We start from the raw sequence: 15775 nt of genomic DNA on the forward strand, positions 1-15775 counted from the left end.
GTGTTGCCTTGATTAAAACCTACAAATGGGTGATCTGTAAAGTATTCTTGCTATCCTACACTTCTCAACAGGTTTATTACCATTCATTTATAAAATGAACAGTCTAATGAGCAGTGTTTTAGGTCACAGATATCAAAGTCTGGTCATTTGTCAAGATTAGTTTCCTGTTGTGAGACTGCCTTGTACAAAAAAAAAAAAAAAAAAAAAAAAAAAAAAAAGAGAAGTGCATAACCCTGGGTTACTTTCTGGAAGCTAAAAAACATCTATAGACATTTTAAATGATAAATGCAATGAAAATTTTATAATCACAGAATTACATCCAACTCAATGTAAGATGGGTGAGTGCATGCTACAATGCAGAGAGTACCCAAGTAAGGTTTATGGGATGTTGTTAGATTGACAAGGGACAATTAAGCATATGAAAATAACACAGTATTGTCAGACAAATGCACATTAATTTGAATGATTTAATAGTACACTGACAATAATACATTTCTTTGCATATCTTTTATTTTGCAAACAAGGGGGAAGAAAAGCCACTTGGTAAAGCAGTATGGCATAGAAAACACCGGTCACGTAAACAATACACGCTGTAGCACAAGGATAAGAAGACAACAGAATATTATTATGTTCCAGCTAGGAAATGTGAGGGGGAGTGTATGCTTTCCTCCTTAAAATTATTTCTAAACAATGCTACATTTGTGTTTGCACTTCCACTGAACGGTGGCAGATTTTGCAGCTTGCTTGGGAGAAAACTGGAGACAGCTGCTGTCTTATCTAATGTCGTGCACCATTTTTTGCAGTGTCAGTCCAGCCTCAGCTTCAGCGGCCCCAAGCTGCTGATGTGCTCTCTGCAGAAGTGCTGCATTGGCCTTTCTTGTCCGGCCTCCCGCAGCCCTCCGAGGGAAGCTGCTGCCCTTACTGCTCCACTCAGAGGGGAAGCAGGGAGGTTCCTGCCTGCTCCTTTCTGCCTGGGCTCTCCTGGCCCTGGCGTGCAGTTCTGCAGTGCTGCCCACGTAGTGCTGGTGCTGATCCAGTGGGTTTGCAGTAAGAATGGTTTGATCTAGGAAGACTTAATGTACATTTCTCTTGGAGCCATCTCTGCTAGGTTCTTCTTTCAAAGAGAAAAAGCCCTTATTCTTTGAGTGTGTCTCAGAGCCTGGCCTCCCTGGTCTGCCTACAAAGGGGGGTGGTGGAGCAGACATCCTGCATTAACTCTTTCTGTGAAAGCCTCCAAAGTACACCGATCTTTCAGCACTACTTTTATTAACAGCCCGACTGCAATGCTGGGTTTTATCATCATCGCAGCAGTATTGCGAGGGGTTTTAGACAGATCAGTGCCTGTACCTGCAGGATCGCAGTCGCTTTCCTGAGTTTCTTTCTAAGATTTCTCAGGCTAGTAGCACTGATTTGAAATTCAGATGAAGTCAGGAACCTGGAGACTGTAGAAACAGAAATGCAGCAATGTTTCCTGGTCAGGCTGTTACATCTGCAGCCCAGCAGAGCAGCTACCACATGTAGGGTCTATCCCATCCCTCCTGATAGCCAGCCATTGAGTTTTACTGAAGCGTGCACAGGTTAACTGTCACACCAGTATAAATGAACTGATGGCAGTCAGGGGAGCCGGATGCCTTCACACCAGATTTGCTAATCTTCAGATTCTTTAAGTGTGCTCCATCGTCGCAACAGTCCTCAGACAAAAGATACAAGCTTAATTAAACTGAGTCAAATAGGTTTAAGCAGTTAAACAGAAACAACTTTTTTAAGTGCTTAAAATCTGTTTGCTCTTTTTTTCCCCCATTGTGTTTTAATCCTTTCAGATATGCTATTGTGCATAGATAGAAATATTTCCTGCATAGGAAGTTGCTAGCGAAAGCACTGTGATATTCTTGTGATGCTTAGTAGCCAGAACGTAAAATCACATTTCCCTCTTGCTGCTGAAGTTTGCCTCTAACAGTAGAGAAAAGTTGTGGACAGACCCAGCAGACAGTATGACATTAAGAAGCCCTTTCATCAGCAGTGGCTGGTGGTCCTGCACACCGTCAGTTTTCCTTTAATAAATTTATTCCATTGTGTACTCAAGAAGGAGTTGCTCAGTGTTCCTTCTGTGATTTGTACAACACAGAGCTGTTGTGCTGTATCTCTGGTTGTGCAAAGATATGCACAAACCAGCAAAGTTACTACAGTAGATTTCTTTTCAGATCAAAAGATACAGGTGTAAGAGCCACACAAGTTCTTGGGCGGTCTGCCTTTCTTTGGATGCAGTATGCAAATGTATTTACATTTTCCTTTCCCTCTTGCCTATTTTGTGACTTCATTGCTTTGCTGAAGAACTAGTGACTGCCATTTTGCTGGATTTTCTCAGCTCAGACAAAATGGAGGCTTTGGAAGGCTCAATAGGTGCCACAGCCTGCGCCTTCTAAAATTAATCATATTTGCCCTTAATAAAAAAGGTGATAATTCTGAGGACGAAAAAAAAAAAAACCAAAAAATCATCATACGCCACCATGCAATGTAGAATCTCCTTTTTCTTGTGAACGCATCACTGCAGTTGTGTTAATTTCATTGAAAAAATGTAAATATTAATGCACCTTGCGCTTTGATGTATTGCCATAAAAGCCACTGAATTTCAAATTACCAAATCCACTGTGTGGTACAGGGACGTAACTCAGCTATTCATCTTTATTTGAAGCAGCCGCCTTCCTAAAAGCTCACTTAAGGAGATTCCCAGTTGCCATTAGAAAAGCAAAATAAAATTAATCAATATCATTCTAACTTTATCTTAGAAAATTAATGACGCATGAAAGAGGGGGTTTATAAAGGTTTAATAAGAATTAGTCTGGAATATAGTGTATATTGTAGAGCCTGTGATTATAGTGGTAATTTAGCAGATTGTATCACTGCCTGTCTCTGCCAAAGGATGTTTCACACCATTTAAAATGCACAGGACTGTCTTTGGAAACAGGTTATTCTGGAATAACTCAACGTCCAAAGAAAAGCCACATTATTTCACTCCTCTCTTTATCAATTACATGTGTGTGATTGCATGTGTGTGTCATCTGCTCAGCAACAGCACTGCGTTTCCATGCTTGTTTCTGTGTTCAGACACAGGCAGTACCAGAAAGGTGAAGTCATGAAATATATTCTGAAATCAAAACGCCTGCATAAAGAAAAGTCTGGCTCAGCCTTTCCTCTAAAAAGTGAATTAAAATAAGTTTGGTTTTGAAGGAACTTATCCAAACTCTGAGAGCGCCTTAATGTTTCTTATCCTAAAGAGGAACAAAGCAGTGGGATGAGAACAAATCTTTATATTTTTATCCAGCACAGGCAGTTTGGGAATCTGCAGTCCAAAGTGTCTGAGATTTGAATATGTTGTGATGTTTCCAAGACTAAGAATGCAAGTCCCCCATCTACAAAAGTATGAGGCAGTCTGATCTGTAGCTAAATTAAAGAACTTTATGTGTTTAAATTCATGCACTGTGTGGATCTGATGTTCCCTTTGACTTCTTTGCCTCTCTTTCTTTCAGGCTTTTTGCTGCTAAGTGCAGTGGCTGCATGGAAAAAATTGCCCCAACAGAATTCGTGATGAGAGCCCTGGAGTGCGTTTACCACTTAAGCTGCTTCTGTTGCTGCGTTTGTGAGCGACAGCTGAGAAAAGGGGATGAGTTTGTTCTTAAGGAAGGGCAGTTGCTCTGTAAAAGTGACTATGAGAAAGAAAAGGACCTGTTGAGCTCCGTCAGCCCAGATGATTCCGACTCAGGTGAGCATTCCCACTCCTGTGCCAGCTGGAAAAGCTGGAAGAGCTTGCAGAGCATTTTACAGAAAAACATATTCGTTTACGCATCCACTTTCTCTACGTGCTTTTGTCATCCATACAAGTTACAACTCTTAGCAGGCACAGCTAAAAATCCCCGCTACCAGTTGTTCTTTCTGAATTTGTTCCTTTCCTTAATTTGCTGCTGTCTTAGTAAAGTTGAAGAAGCGTTGAGGTTTCTTGAGGGGTCAATACTGTGCGTTTCTGTGAGATCGCAGCACGTGAATCAGACTGACTTCAGTTACCTGAGACCTCATTCAAAGCCTACTCTTTTCCACAGGCATTCCTTCCTCCAAAAATATTTTTGCCCTGATATCAGGGAATCTTCTGCTCATATACTTTCAGTAATGAGCCAGAAAAATGGGTGGCAGGTCACCATGCTGTGCAAGCAGAGCTTCTCCTAAAGAAGGCCCTGGAGCTCTCCCAGCTGATAGCTGTTGGGTGTCCTCCAGCCACCTCCAAGGGAAAGTTTTGAAAGAGTGAGCAAAGCTGCTTGCTGTCTGGCTGGGACTGAGCACAGTACTGTACATGATAAAAAGATCACACACTGGGTCTAGATTCTGCAGTCCAAAACCCAGAGCATCTGGCAGCAGTTACAGTGAGGGCTGCCTGTCAGGCTCAAGCATAAACAGGAGGAACAGCATTCCTCCTATCTGTGCCATGTGCTCTCACTGAGACTGGAAACTTCTCGTTGCGTGTGTGCCCTGGTTGAATCCAAGACTAGAGACAGTGTGTGTGCAGTATGGTGCCAGTCATCACAATTGCTCATTTATTTCCCAAGAAAATGTCCAGGAAAATCAACAATCACCATTCCATTAAGCAGACAAACAACTTGGATCTTTGCCTGTAGTTTATGGGAAAATAGGCACAGTAATTGTCCTTATTGTAATTGTCCCTAATCCAAGAGTCATATTCATCACATTGCTCGAATTTATATTTTTGGTTGGGAACGCAACAAGAGAAAGGTCACTGCTGTGTCAGCAGGGTGTGCAGGACCAGATATTTTCTTGTTATTTATTGCCCTACTGTATTTGCAGGAGCATGAGTGCTTTGCTCTGTCATCCCAATATCACAGGGTTTGGGCTCTTTGTGAATTTGCATGAGGTGTCTGAGTTTCCTACTTGCCCTTCAGCATGTTGTTCTGCCATCCCAGCTTCAGCAACCTGCTGCAGTCTGTATCCAGACAAACCCTTTGAAAAGAACAGTGCGGAGCTGTGCCCAGCCCTGCAGGCTGAGCATGGTGATCCTGCTCCTTCCACCAGCGAGTGTGAGCTTGCCACGCCAGGACTGGAAGTTGGCTGTTGCCAGCTGCCTGCCTCAGAGGGCCGTGTTTGGCATGGATGCACGTTCCTTCATGGGTTTTGTACTTTGTGATCAACTGGGCAGTCGGCTGCCGAAGAAGTACAAAACAGGCTTGCTTTCAATTTCATTTTCCACTGGCACAAGGGATAGTTTCTTACTCCTGGAGGTGCTTTTTGTTTTTTTTCCATTATACTCTGTTAGCCAGACATGAACCTGAAAAACAAGTTGACAAATTAAATGAGATGTTTTGTCTCCCATTCTCAAATGCACTGAAAACACAAATCTCCTAAGTGCCTGAGTGAGAGCAAATGATCTCCTGTACCCCTGGCTGAGTGTGTGTCCTTCTCTAATCAAATATTTATCCACTGGACACAAAAGTAACTCTCCAATGAGCAATACTAATCTTCACTAACCTTTCCTTAGAAATGGCTTGCTGGAAAGTTAATAATGTCATGGTTATTAAAATGACTGAACTTCTCTTTAATCATTAGGCAAAAGATGCTTATTAAAGTAAAAGGTGATTAGATTGCTAGGTGCATAATAATCAGACCCAATAATGAATAAAAGTCTAATTTGTTAATTCCCCAAATGTAATTTCTGAATATATCAAAATGATGGTGAGTTTCTTAAGGCTGAGGTTCCTGGAATTGTACATTAATGTCTTCTGGTAGAAAAAAAACCCTGGTAGTCTGTTGAAATGAAATATACTGAGTTGAAAAGTTGTTTTTCGCATCAGAATTCAGACTTATTCTTTAATGCTTGCCACTGAGAATGAAATTTCATAGTGCAATATACCAGCATACATAATATCACTAGACTGTAAGAATATTCATAGCCTAACAGCGGAAAATACAAATAATCTATTTACATAAGCACGTACATATTTGTGTTTTTGCCAAGAAAAATAAATTTGTGCATACACGTATTGATAGTTTGTAATGAACAGAGAAAGAATACTGAAATGACAGGGAAAAGACTTTATTTAATATTATCTCCAGAGCATCAACATTTCCAGAACAATTTCTGGAATCTACACTATATTTATGTAAACAGACTTTAAGATTCTTTGGAAATATTTGCACTTAGACTGTTTCGCTGCCTCAGCCTTGGGGACAACGGCACCTCTCTGAAAGTAGTGCAGAGGGAGAAGATGAAGCTATTCTTTGAAGGTAAAGGTGTGTGTTAGCCAGTGTGGTTGCAGCAGAGTCAGCAGGTGAGCAAAGAGGGAATCAGATGATGGTAGAAGGGTACCAAGAGTCCCTGTACCAGTTTATGGAGATACCGCATTGTATTCTGAATTTACAGCCCCTGATCTGTCCCATGCCCTCGATTATATATTAAGTAGAGAAAAATATTCTTCTCCTTTTGTGGGATTTGATTTAGGCCATACACACAGATTTAAGATAGCCTCCTCCTGCCTGTAGTAAATGTAGGTCTGCAGATAAACACAGTCGTTGACCTGTTGATGAGTTTGTAGCTGAAGAGCAGTTCTCAAATACCCCGTTGTCTTGGTGGAACACAAATAGTTTTATATCTTGTTGATTTTTCACCAGTTAAAAGTGATGATGAAGATGGAGATGTTAAGCCCACCAAAGGACAAGTAACACAAGGAAAAGGAAGTGATGATGGGAAGGACCCAAGGAGACCTAAACGACCGAGGACAATACTCACTACACAGCAGAGACGAGCATTCAAAGCATCCTTTGAAGTGTCTTCCAAGCCCTGTAGGAAGGTAGGTGCTTCCATAGAGACCTACATTCTGTTCTGACACCCAGCAGTGCACAGGGTGAGAGCATCAGGTCACAAAGGCCCCTGCCCCTTCCTGGGCCAGCAGCAGGCGCTTGGAGGTGAATGCAGAAACCAGAAAGCATCCTGGGACCAGTTCTATGTCTATGTCATTTTTTGTTATTCATTATGTAGAGCAGCTCTGTGACCGATTCCTATAGAGCAACATATTTGCGTGCTGTAAAACAAAGTAATGGGCTTTCAGAACCTGGGTAAAGTGACTTCAAGCCCTCCTTCCCACCACAGAGGGATTCACTTTCTGGGGAGGTGGGTGCACAGCCCTGGACCTACCACTTGTCCTTCCAGTCCTGTTTTTTTAAGAAAGTTAACCATGGTGTTATCTCATTTGTAGCAGCTAAGGAAAGGCATGATGAAGCTGGTGAAAATGAAATCTTTTGAAAACTAATCTAGAAAATTATTTAATCCTGAGTTTGTCTGGTGAGAAAAAAAAAAAAAAAGTGGAGTTGTATCACAAAATTTGTTGCAAAAAGTGACACTGTCCTGAAGGTGTACAAAATGCGTCTCCTGGGACAGTGCAGTGTGCCCTGTTGCCAAAAGCATAAACATAATTCATAGCTAAGTCTGTAATTTTTCATGCAGAACTGGTTTATTAGTAAACTAAAAATCATTAAATGATTTAGTAACATTTCACACTGCTCAGAATACTTGTTTATTATTTATGAAAGTAGTGATGTGAAGGGCAGAGCTTGCACAGACTGTGCAAAAATACGAGGAATTAAAAAAAAAATTCTGTGCATGCAGTATTTATTGTAAATGCAATTATCTTCCTCAGAATGTGACTTACTAGATGTGGGGAAAAAAAAATACAGCTTTAAACATTTCCTCCTCTAGGTCAGAGAAACTTTAGCAGCTGAAACAGGACTCAGTGTGCGGGTTGTCCAGGTTTGGTTTCAAAACCAAAGAGCAAAGGTAGGTTGTTTCTCAAGTTCTCAAAAGTAATACACGAATTGTTCTGCAACAGGGACTCCCTTCTCCCCACCCCCAAGATGTTGAACATATCACAACGATCCAAGGGACTGAACTATGCACATTTTGCATGCTTTGCTGTCTACATCCATGCAGGAACACGAACATTAAGTTCATGTCCTACAAGCACGACAACACCAGGAGTAAATTTTATTTGCAAATGTGAACTGGAAACTGAACCCAAAGTGTTATATGCATGAATATAAGTGGTCTGTATTGATTGATTTGATGTTTACAGAGAATTTTGGAAGAAGAAAAAATTGTTCCATTCAGACCCATGAGATTGTTCTGTTCTTCCTCTTTTGCTCAGATGAAAAAACTAGCACGAAGGCACCAGCAGCAGCAGGAGCAACAAAACTCTCAGCGACTAGGGCAAGGTAGGGGATCTGTGATGGAGGCAAAGCAAGGGGGAAAGAACCTACAAGCTTTCTCAAAGTGCCATTTCCACATGGATACATACTGTCTCAGTACAGCCATGCAGGGTATTCACAAGTGTGTACCATTACCTGTGGTAGCACACAGAGCTGCTGTGTCTGAGTGACTGTGGTATGTTATCCCAAATTCTTCTCAGACCCACGAGGTGCTTACAGAAGCCAGTACCTTCCTGTAAGAAATCTGCAGTGCAGAGGAGCTTACACTGGAGGAAATCTCCAGGAAGCTCACTTAATGGAGATCTTCCAGTTAGCTTTATTTTCTTATGAAGAGAGGGTACCGTGCTCAGCGGTGTTACAGGGAGCCCCTCCTGTGCCCCAGGTCCAGGGCAGAGGTGCCAGAACATGTCCTGCAGCTTCAGGGTTGCTGCTGAAGAGCAGCATCTCAAGGCCTTGCAGCCTCAAATTCTTCTGACGCAGAGCAGAAAAACGGTCATGACCTTGAGGATCATGAGCTGCATGAGGGGCTACTCTGCAGGCTACTGTTAAGGAAACATATATTGTTTGCTCCACATGACATCCACTCCAGCATAGAGAGTTGCTGTACTGTTTCTGCATTAGCAGTATTAGGCTGGCACGAACAGGCACTAGAGAATGTAAGGGCTATAGCAGTTACAAGGAGACTTTGGGAAGATATGAGCCAGCACCCACAAGTGGGTAGTATGGTCCAGAGATCTTTGCACTTAATAGTCGTACTCTCAAACAAGATTGGGAAGGCATCTTTGAATGGCACAGACTCCTACATGCATTCACAGTGCTCTTATGCTCAGTAATGTCATCAGCAGTGATATCTGCAGCCTTTCTGTTGCTAAGCAGTGACTGTGCCCTCCTGTGTCTTTTGCAGAAGTAATGTCTAACCGAATGGAAGGGATGATGACATCTTACACACCACTTGCACCACCACAGCAGCAGATTGTAGCAATGGATCAAAGCAGTTATGGGACAGACCCTTTTCAGCAGGGTCTGACCCCTCCACAAATGCCAGGCGACCACATGAACCCTTATGGTAAGGCATGCATCATTCTGCCGCATCAGAAATAGCAGGGTTCGTATGCTGGTTCACACTCCAAAGGTTCAACGGAGTTACTTGCTGTTATAGTCTTTTTCTGGGATTTGTACAAAGGAATTTCTACTGGTCAGTTTTGTGTGTATATTTTCATGTACACATAAAAGGGTAGAAGAGGGCTCTTCCCACCTTCTGGACACTACTACAGAGTATAGTTTTGATAAATGATAAAGAAAAGCAACATTATCTCTCCAGCTTTACTTTTTTAAATCACTGTCCAAGACTAAAAATAAACAGTGACAAATTTTCCTTACCTTCCTCACAAGTTTTTCCTTTTTCCTAGAAGCTTTGGGAAGATAGTGCCTTGAAAAGTGGTCTAATAAAGAGAAGTGATCCATTTATTCAAAAATAAATAACCAACCCTCAAAGATCCCTCAGATCACATGCATGGATTTGTTTTTGAGCTATCGGGAGATATGTCACCACAGGACATTGCTCCTGCACAATTATATTCTCTGTCCAAAATCAAGATGATGGTTTGCTTTTACAATTTCCTTACATGCAACATCAAGTGAATAGGTACACTAAATGCTTCTCAAGCATATTAGCTGCCTAATAATTGATTCCGAACAATTGCAGTGTGGCACTTAAATAAAATTTCAGAAGATTTCTCAGACTGTGACTATTGGCCTTGCCGTAGACAAAGAGGACCTGTTTACATCAGACTCTTTTGTGTTGACCAGGAGCACTTCATTGCAGTTAAACGTGCACGTGACTGTCATGAGCATGGATTGCACAGACTAACAAGAAATCTGGCTTAGGTCTGTATGACTGCTTTTTCCACTGGGGCAAGACCACAGTGCTCGCCAGGCAATTTAGTAAATACTGTAGGATATTTGAAGTGCAAATGAGCATTAGATGACTTGTGATTTTGTTGCTAACAATGTGCTTGGCAGTTTCTAAGCAAAACTCCTCTGGAGGCAACTCCTGTGTTCCAAAATCAATGCAGGAATTAAGACAAAGCCATTTTAAATGAACGTGCAAGGAAAAAGAACCAGAGTAACACTTTCCTAAAGCGCACATTACTTGAGCTAGAGCTCTTTCTGGTACCTTAAAATATGAAATAAGCTGAAATTGTAGTTGCTAAGGGAAATAAATGGCGCTGTGTTCCAAACCAGTCCACAAAGAGTGGAATTTTCTGAAAAGAAAGCATATTTGCAGCTATAGCTTATTTGAGGCCAGGAAAGCTGGGCCTCCTCCTGGGCCCGGTCGGCTTTGTCGGCCGGCGTTTTGCCTCGTGTGTAAACCAAGGCCATTACTGGTTATGGTGCTCAGGCCACTTTTTCCCTCTGTGGGCTCAGTGGTCCTGCGTTCCTGCCCTGAGCCCCCACAAGTGCTCAGTGGCAGCTCGTGGGGCACCAGGAGCCCTCTTCTCCCCTGACTGTTTGCTCACGTCATCAGCCAAGGCTTGCTGCTGACTGACATATATATTAGAAACTGGCAGGCTTCCGCATTTCTAAATGATATTGCTGCCAGCTGAACTCTGCAAATTGGTTGCTAGCCTTTCTTTTTATAGGTCAGACCCTTAGAGCCAAATTGCATTAACATGCAAAAACAAGACCAGAAGCATTCCCTTTTGCTGCAGTGTGCCATATACAAGCATCGCATCCGTGTGTACTGTGTCCTCTGGCTGCACAGAATACAGCTTAATGTATACATTTCATTTGCAGGAAACGACTCCATTTTTCATGATATCGACAGTGATACCTCTTTAACTAGCTTGAGCGACTGTTTTCTTGCCTCTTCTGAAGTTAACTCCATGCAGGCTAGGGTAGGAAACCCCATTGACAGGCTGTACTCTATGCAGAGCTCGTATTTCGCCTCATGAAAATAAACGAAAACAAACAGCCGGCGTGTATTTAGCCAGTGACTTTTTCCAGTGCAGACTCTACAGCCATATGTTGCCCAGCTCTTCCTTCACAGTGACTCCTGCTGCCTCTGGACTGCAAAGAGCATTTTTAGGAAGACTGTATTGGTGTGCATATATGTATGTATGTACGTGCATATATCTGTACCTACCTACCTACATACATACATATATAAACAAAAACATCTACCAGTCACATACCCTTGATTCTCAGCTTGCACCAGACCAAGAGAGAAGCATGAGAGGAACAGAAGACTCTGCTCTTCAGCAGCCTTTGTTTTGGTTTGGTTTGAGCTCTTCGTTGTAAAGGAAATGGATTTTGCGGAAAGCTAGACCTTTTCCTCCTTTCTCTCTTCCTTTCTTTTGGATGTTTAAATTTTTTTAAGCCACTGATACTGACATCAGTCAACCATATGACAAATAAATCAAAGAAACTGGAGGTTCCTCCCTTTTCTTGCTGCATGATTCATACTATGTTGTGGATAAATTGCCATTTGAACTGTGAGAAGTTAATGTAAATGTGACGTTCAACATTTGTTTCCTTTCTACACTTTTTCTACATAACCTAGATCTGCTCATTAGTTTATAGCCCTTATACATATGATATTGAGGAAACTGGTTAACAGTAATATTTGTGGAGAAAGCCAGTGATTTTGTAATAAAAAAGGTCTATGACCCTGGAGATGAGATGCATGTTAGGGACAGAGGCGTTTAGATTAGTATTGATCTTAAATAATTAAAACTAAAGGTGCTTACAAGACAGAGTTTTATTTAATTTTTCTGAAGTGTGAGAATAAAACATTTACTTTGTTTCTAAGTATTTCAGTGCCAAATTTTAAGTCTAGACTACGATTGGCAGATGTGTTGTTCATTCTGTTCTGTTTATTTATGTTTTGCATGAGGCATAAGTGTGCTATACTCCATTGTCCATCTGGAATAATTAATCACTCCTTTAGTTAATTGTCTTGCCTCAGCAAGAATCCATGGTATACTATTCTAGACTGAGCCATCAGAAGTCCTGAAATGTGCACCAACTGAGAAAAAATAGTAGGAAAGAGATCACAATGGGAGGTTTGGATGTATTGAACTGGAGTCAAATCAAATGCCTGCAGGTTTCACACCGATGGGACTCCTGTATTCATAATAAATACTCCAGCTAACCTTGTAGTAGTGCAAATGGAGGAGCAAGAAGTGCTTGAACTGAAGGGAATGTCCCAGCTGAAGTCTGATCATCTCAGACTCTGAAGTCTGAGCATATGTCATATAGGTTTTCGTAGGGCATAAAATATCATAAATAATAATAGCATAGTTATGAATATTGCCTGGTGATAATTATAATGTGGAGAGGCAGACAAGTACAGTCATGGTTCTTAGTGGAGAAAACTTCATGGGGAAAATTTGCCAGGGTAATATCAGTAATTACAGGGTGTGTTCAAAATAGAGCTCATGGGGAAAGATTGGCAGGATAGAACTTTCTGAAACAAATACCTTTACTGTATTGACCGTAACAGCCAAAACCAAGTCCAGCGTACTGGATGACATTGGGCCAAGGACTGGCAGTGCGGCAGAGCTGCAGTCTGCAAAGGTCACAGCATGGTCACGAGAGCATGGTCGCTCCTGGGGTCCTGGCTGAGGGGCAGCATCCCTGCAGGGAGCGCCCACTGCGCCCAGCGCCGTCCTGCCAGGCGACTCCGCCACGGCCGCTCACCTCCATCCTGGTGCAGAACAGTTCTCCGTGTGCCCAGGAGGGGTGGGTGGCAAGGATCAGAGGCCAGGTTTGAGGAAACAAATACCTTCACGGTTCTCTCTGGAATGGAAATGTGGACCGTGAGTTAGGGGTTTATTAAGCAAGCAAACTTTTATCTCTGAGATAAGTTAATGCAGCTTCACTCTATGGAGGTGAGGCAAGCACTGGGGGTGAAGACTTTGTGCATACAGTACAGCAGTGAAGCACAGATCTGGAGATAGACCCCTTCTGCTGCTGCACGGCAGCCAAACCCATACCATGATTCCTGGTGCCCAGAGGATCCCATGGCCCCACGCAGGTGCTGGAGGATGCTCCCCTCCCTGCAGCTGCCCATCTCGTCTCTCTGAGGAGTTGGGGCCTTTACACTCGTGTGCTTTTGCTGGTGACCATTCTCTCACTTTCTGATAGGGCTTTTTAGTTGAAGGCTGTGAATGCCCCGATGTTTTGAAATTGGAAGAATTTTCTTTCCTTCCCTTTCCTTGTGTATTAAAATAAAGAATTTCCTTTCTCTCTGCATGGTAATAAATATTTATAAGGAACTCAGGTGAGCTTTACTGCTTGCAGGGCAGAAGGCAAGCACTTTTTGTATGGCACATTATAAACATTCATAACCACCAATCTCAATGGATTCATGTTGTTTTCTTCCCCCATCCTCCTCCTGTGCTCCTTTAGAGTCATAGAAAAGCATCTTGACCATTTCAAACATACTGGATTTATAAACTAGACACAAATCTTGCTTTGTCCCTCATTATTGGCAGAATTGAAATGATATTTTTAATGTAAACAGAGACTTGTATGAGAGCTATAATGTGACCTGCAGAACTGCTTTGTCCCAACTCTACCTCTGCTTCTGTCCTGGATGTTGAAAATACAATCCATTTCCAAGAAAAGGATCAGATATCCCATTTGATAGCTAAAATAGCCATAATCCTTTGTTGTTCTTTAGATGGCGTTTTGCCACCCTTTCTTTCTCTTTCATTGCAGTGTGCCTGTATCTACCATCTCTTTTCCGTCAGTGTGTTGTGTGATGGTGTCACAGCTATATTCCTCCACCTCTGGTGCCACAGGCACTACAAAGTTGAGCTGCCTGGCATACATAATGCTTCTCTTGCCACTGTGTGCTGCTGGTCAAGAGAAGGAATGTATAGCCGAAGGTTTCCAGCAGACCCATTATATCTGGCAAAGGCCAAAGTTCATTAAAACAAAATAAATGTCACTTTTTTTTTTTTTTGTGGAATGAATTATCCTACTGGAGCGTGATCATTGTGGTTTTAACCTGGGACCTGCAGTAAAAGATTATATAGCAACCTCTGACCTTTTTGATTTTTCTTTTACTCTTCTATTGGCAAGGGAAATGTCACCAATCAGGTAAAAGTAAAATGTTTAATGGGCCATATCACAGTAATACCTTATACTGAGTCAAGTTGATAAACCCTTGCCAAAAATTCTTAGCATCTGGCACTTCCACGGAAACCACAAACAATGATTGCACATATGGGAGCTTGGAGGCTAGAGGTCACGACAGCAGTTTATTACATGCACCTTACAGTGATCATTTTCCCTAGGAAATTAACCTTTCTCTAATATAAATGCATCAAGTGAGGTCTTCACAGTGCTTCAATCATGTTGTTTTGGCTAAGCAAGGAATACATGTTAAGGTAAAGTGGTGACAAGATGCAATTAAGTAAAAGATGATTAATTAGGTTTTGGTGTTTGCTCAATAATGTTTAAAAAGGATCTCTGTGAGATCAGAGTGAATACACTACATTACATCTTCCTCAGAGGTCTTCAGATCTGTTCACAAAAGCAGTGATAGCACACAGATTTTCCTACATTCATAAATGGTTTCTGAGCCGTGCAGCCACCAAACCCAAGTGGCTCTCAGCTGGGTGGCAGTGTGTTTCATTGCATGGCTGAATGTCAAGGGAACAATTCCTACCATGTAGTGCTCTTCTCAGCCCACTGTTTTCCAAAGTACTATGGAATGAAGCCTGTGTTCTAAGTGCTTAGGGACTGGTGGTAGATATGTTTCACAGTCACAACATGAACTATAGTTGTAATTAAAATACAGTAGTTAAACTGAATGAGATTGAAACAGCATCCCAAGAATTTTGATCTCATTTTCTTCTTTAAAATCTGTCGTTAAAAACACCTGGACCACTTGGCTCAGTCACTGCTAACCATGCTCACACATGATTCGCTCCAGTCTCACGATGGCTGCTGAGTGGATTCTTCAGACCCACCATGCCTGTGTCTGATGAATACTCCCATGTCCTTGAAGGAGGTCAGTGCTCTTCTGTTGGCAGCCATTTCACTGTGCCATCATTGCATGGGGAAGGGTCTTCATGCTGGCATACCTTCCAGGGACGGTGTGAACCCACTTACCTCTTCTCACTCTGCTCAGGACTCACTCCAGCTTCCTTAGCAATCAGAGGTACATCCAAAGCCTCCCAGGTACCCCAGGAACCCAGCTCTCCGCCATGCTCCCAGGGTGCTGCAAGCTGGGGTTTGTGAGAGCACCTTCTTCAAATCAGTAATCCTGGCCACCCCAAAAAATTGCTAAAATTTAACAGCAGAAGCAAAAAAGATGGAAAGAGCTCTTACAAGTCCCAGATTTTGTTGCAAAAGTGAAAGGAAAGAGAGTATACTGAAGCACAACAAAGCTGCAGAAGCTGGAGCCACAGTACTCCAAGTATGAAGTGCTCAGGGCTGCGCTGCACACAATCCAATGCTCAAAGCGCTTCCCACATCCATGGAGAGCAGGGGCTCCTGCATG

At 42.3% G+C, this 15775-nt stretch overlaps 1 protein-coding gene across 2 annotated transcripts in view; it reads left to right on the forward strand.

The window, feature by feature from the left end:
• The window catches only part of LMX1B (LIM homeobox transcription factor 1 beta), a gene marked incomplete at both ends in the record, with an annotated part of 94133 nt that extends 82920 nt beyond the window's left edge, over positions 1–11213 (forward strand). The window contains 6 exons of one of the 2 annotated variants that reach the window (XM_079544824.1): positions 3528–3760; positions 6670–6848; positions 7754–7831; positions 8199–8265; positions 9164–9325; positions 11056–11213. In XM_079544824.1, the coding sequence (XP_079400950.1) occupies positions 3528–3760; positions 6670–6848; positions 7754–7831; positions 8199–8265; positions 9164–9325; positions 11056–11213 (877 nt within the window). The remainder of the gene's footprint in view (positions 1–3527; positions 3761–6669; positions 6849–7753; positions 7832–8198; positions 8266–9163; positions 9326–11055) is intronic. The other variant, XM_079544825.1, reaches the window with a different exon arrangement.
• Between the last annotated feature and the right edge of the window lie 4562 nt (positions 11214–15775).

This window comes from Tetrao urogallus (assembly GCF_951394365.1).
Source record: "Tetrao urogallus genome assembly, chromosome: 19".
Lineage (NCBI taxonomy): Eukaryota > Metazoa > Chordata > Aves > Galliformes > Phasianidae > Tetrao > Tetrao urogallus.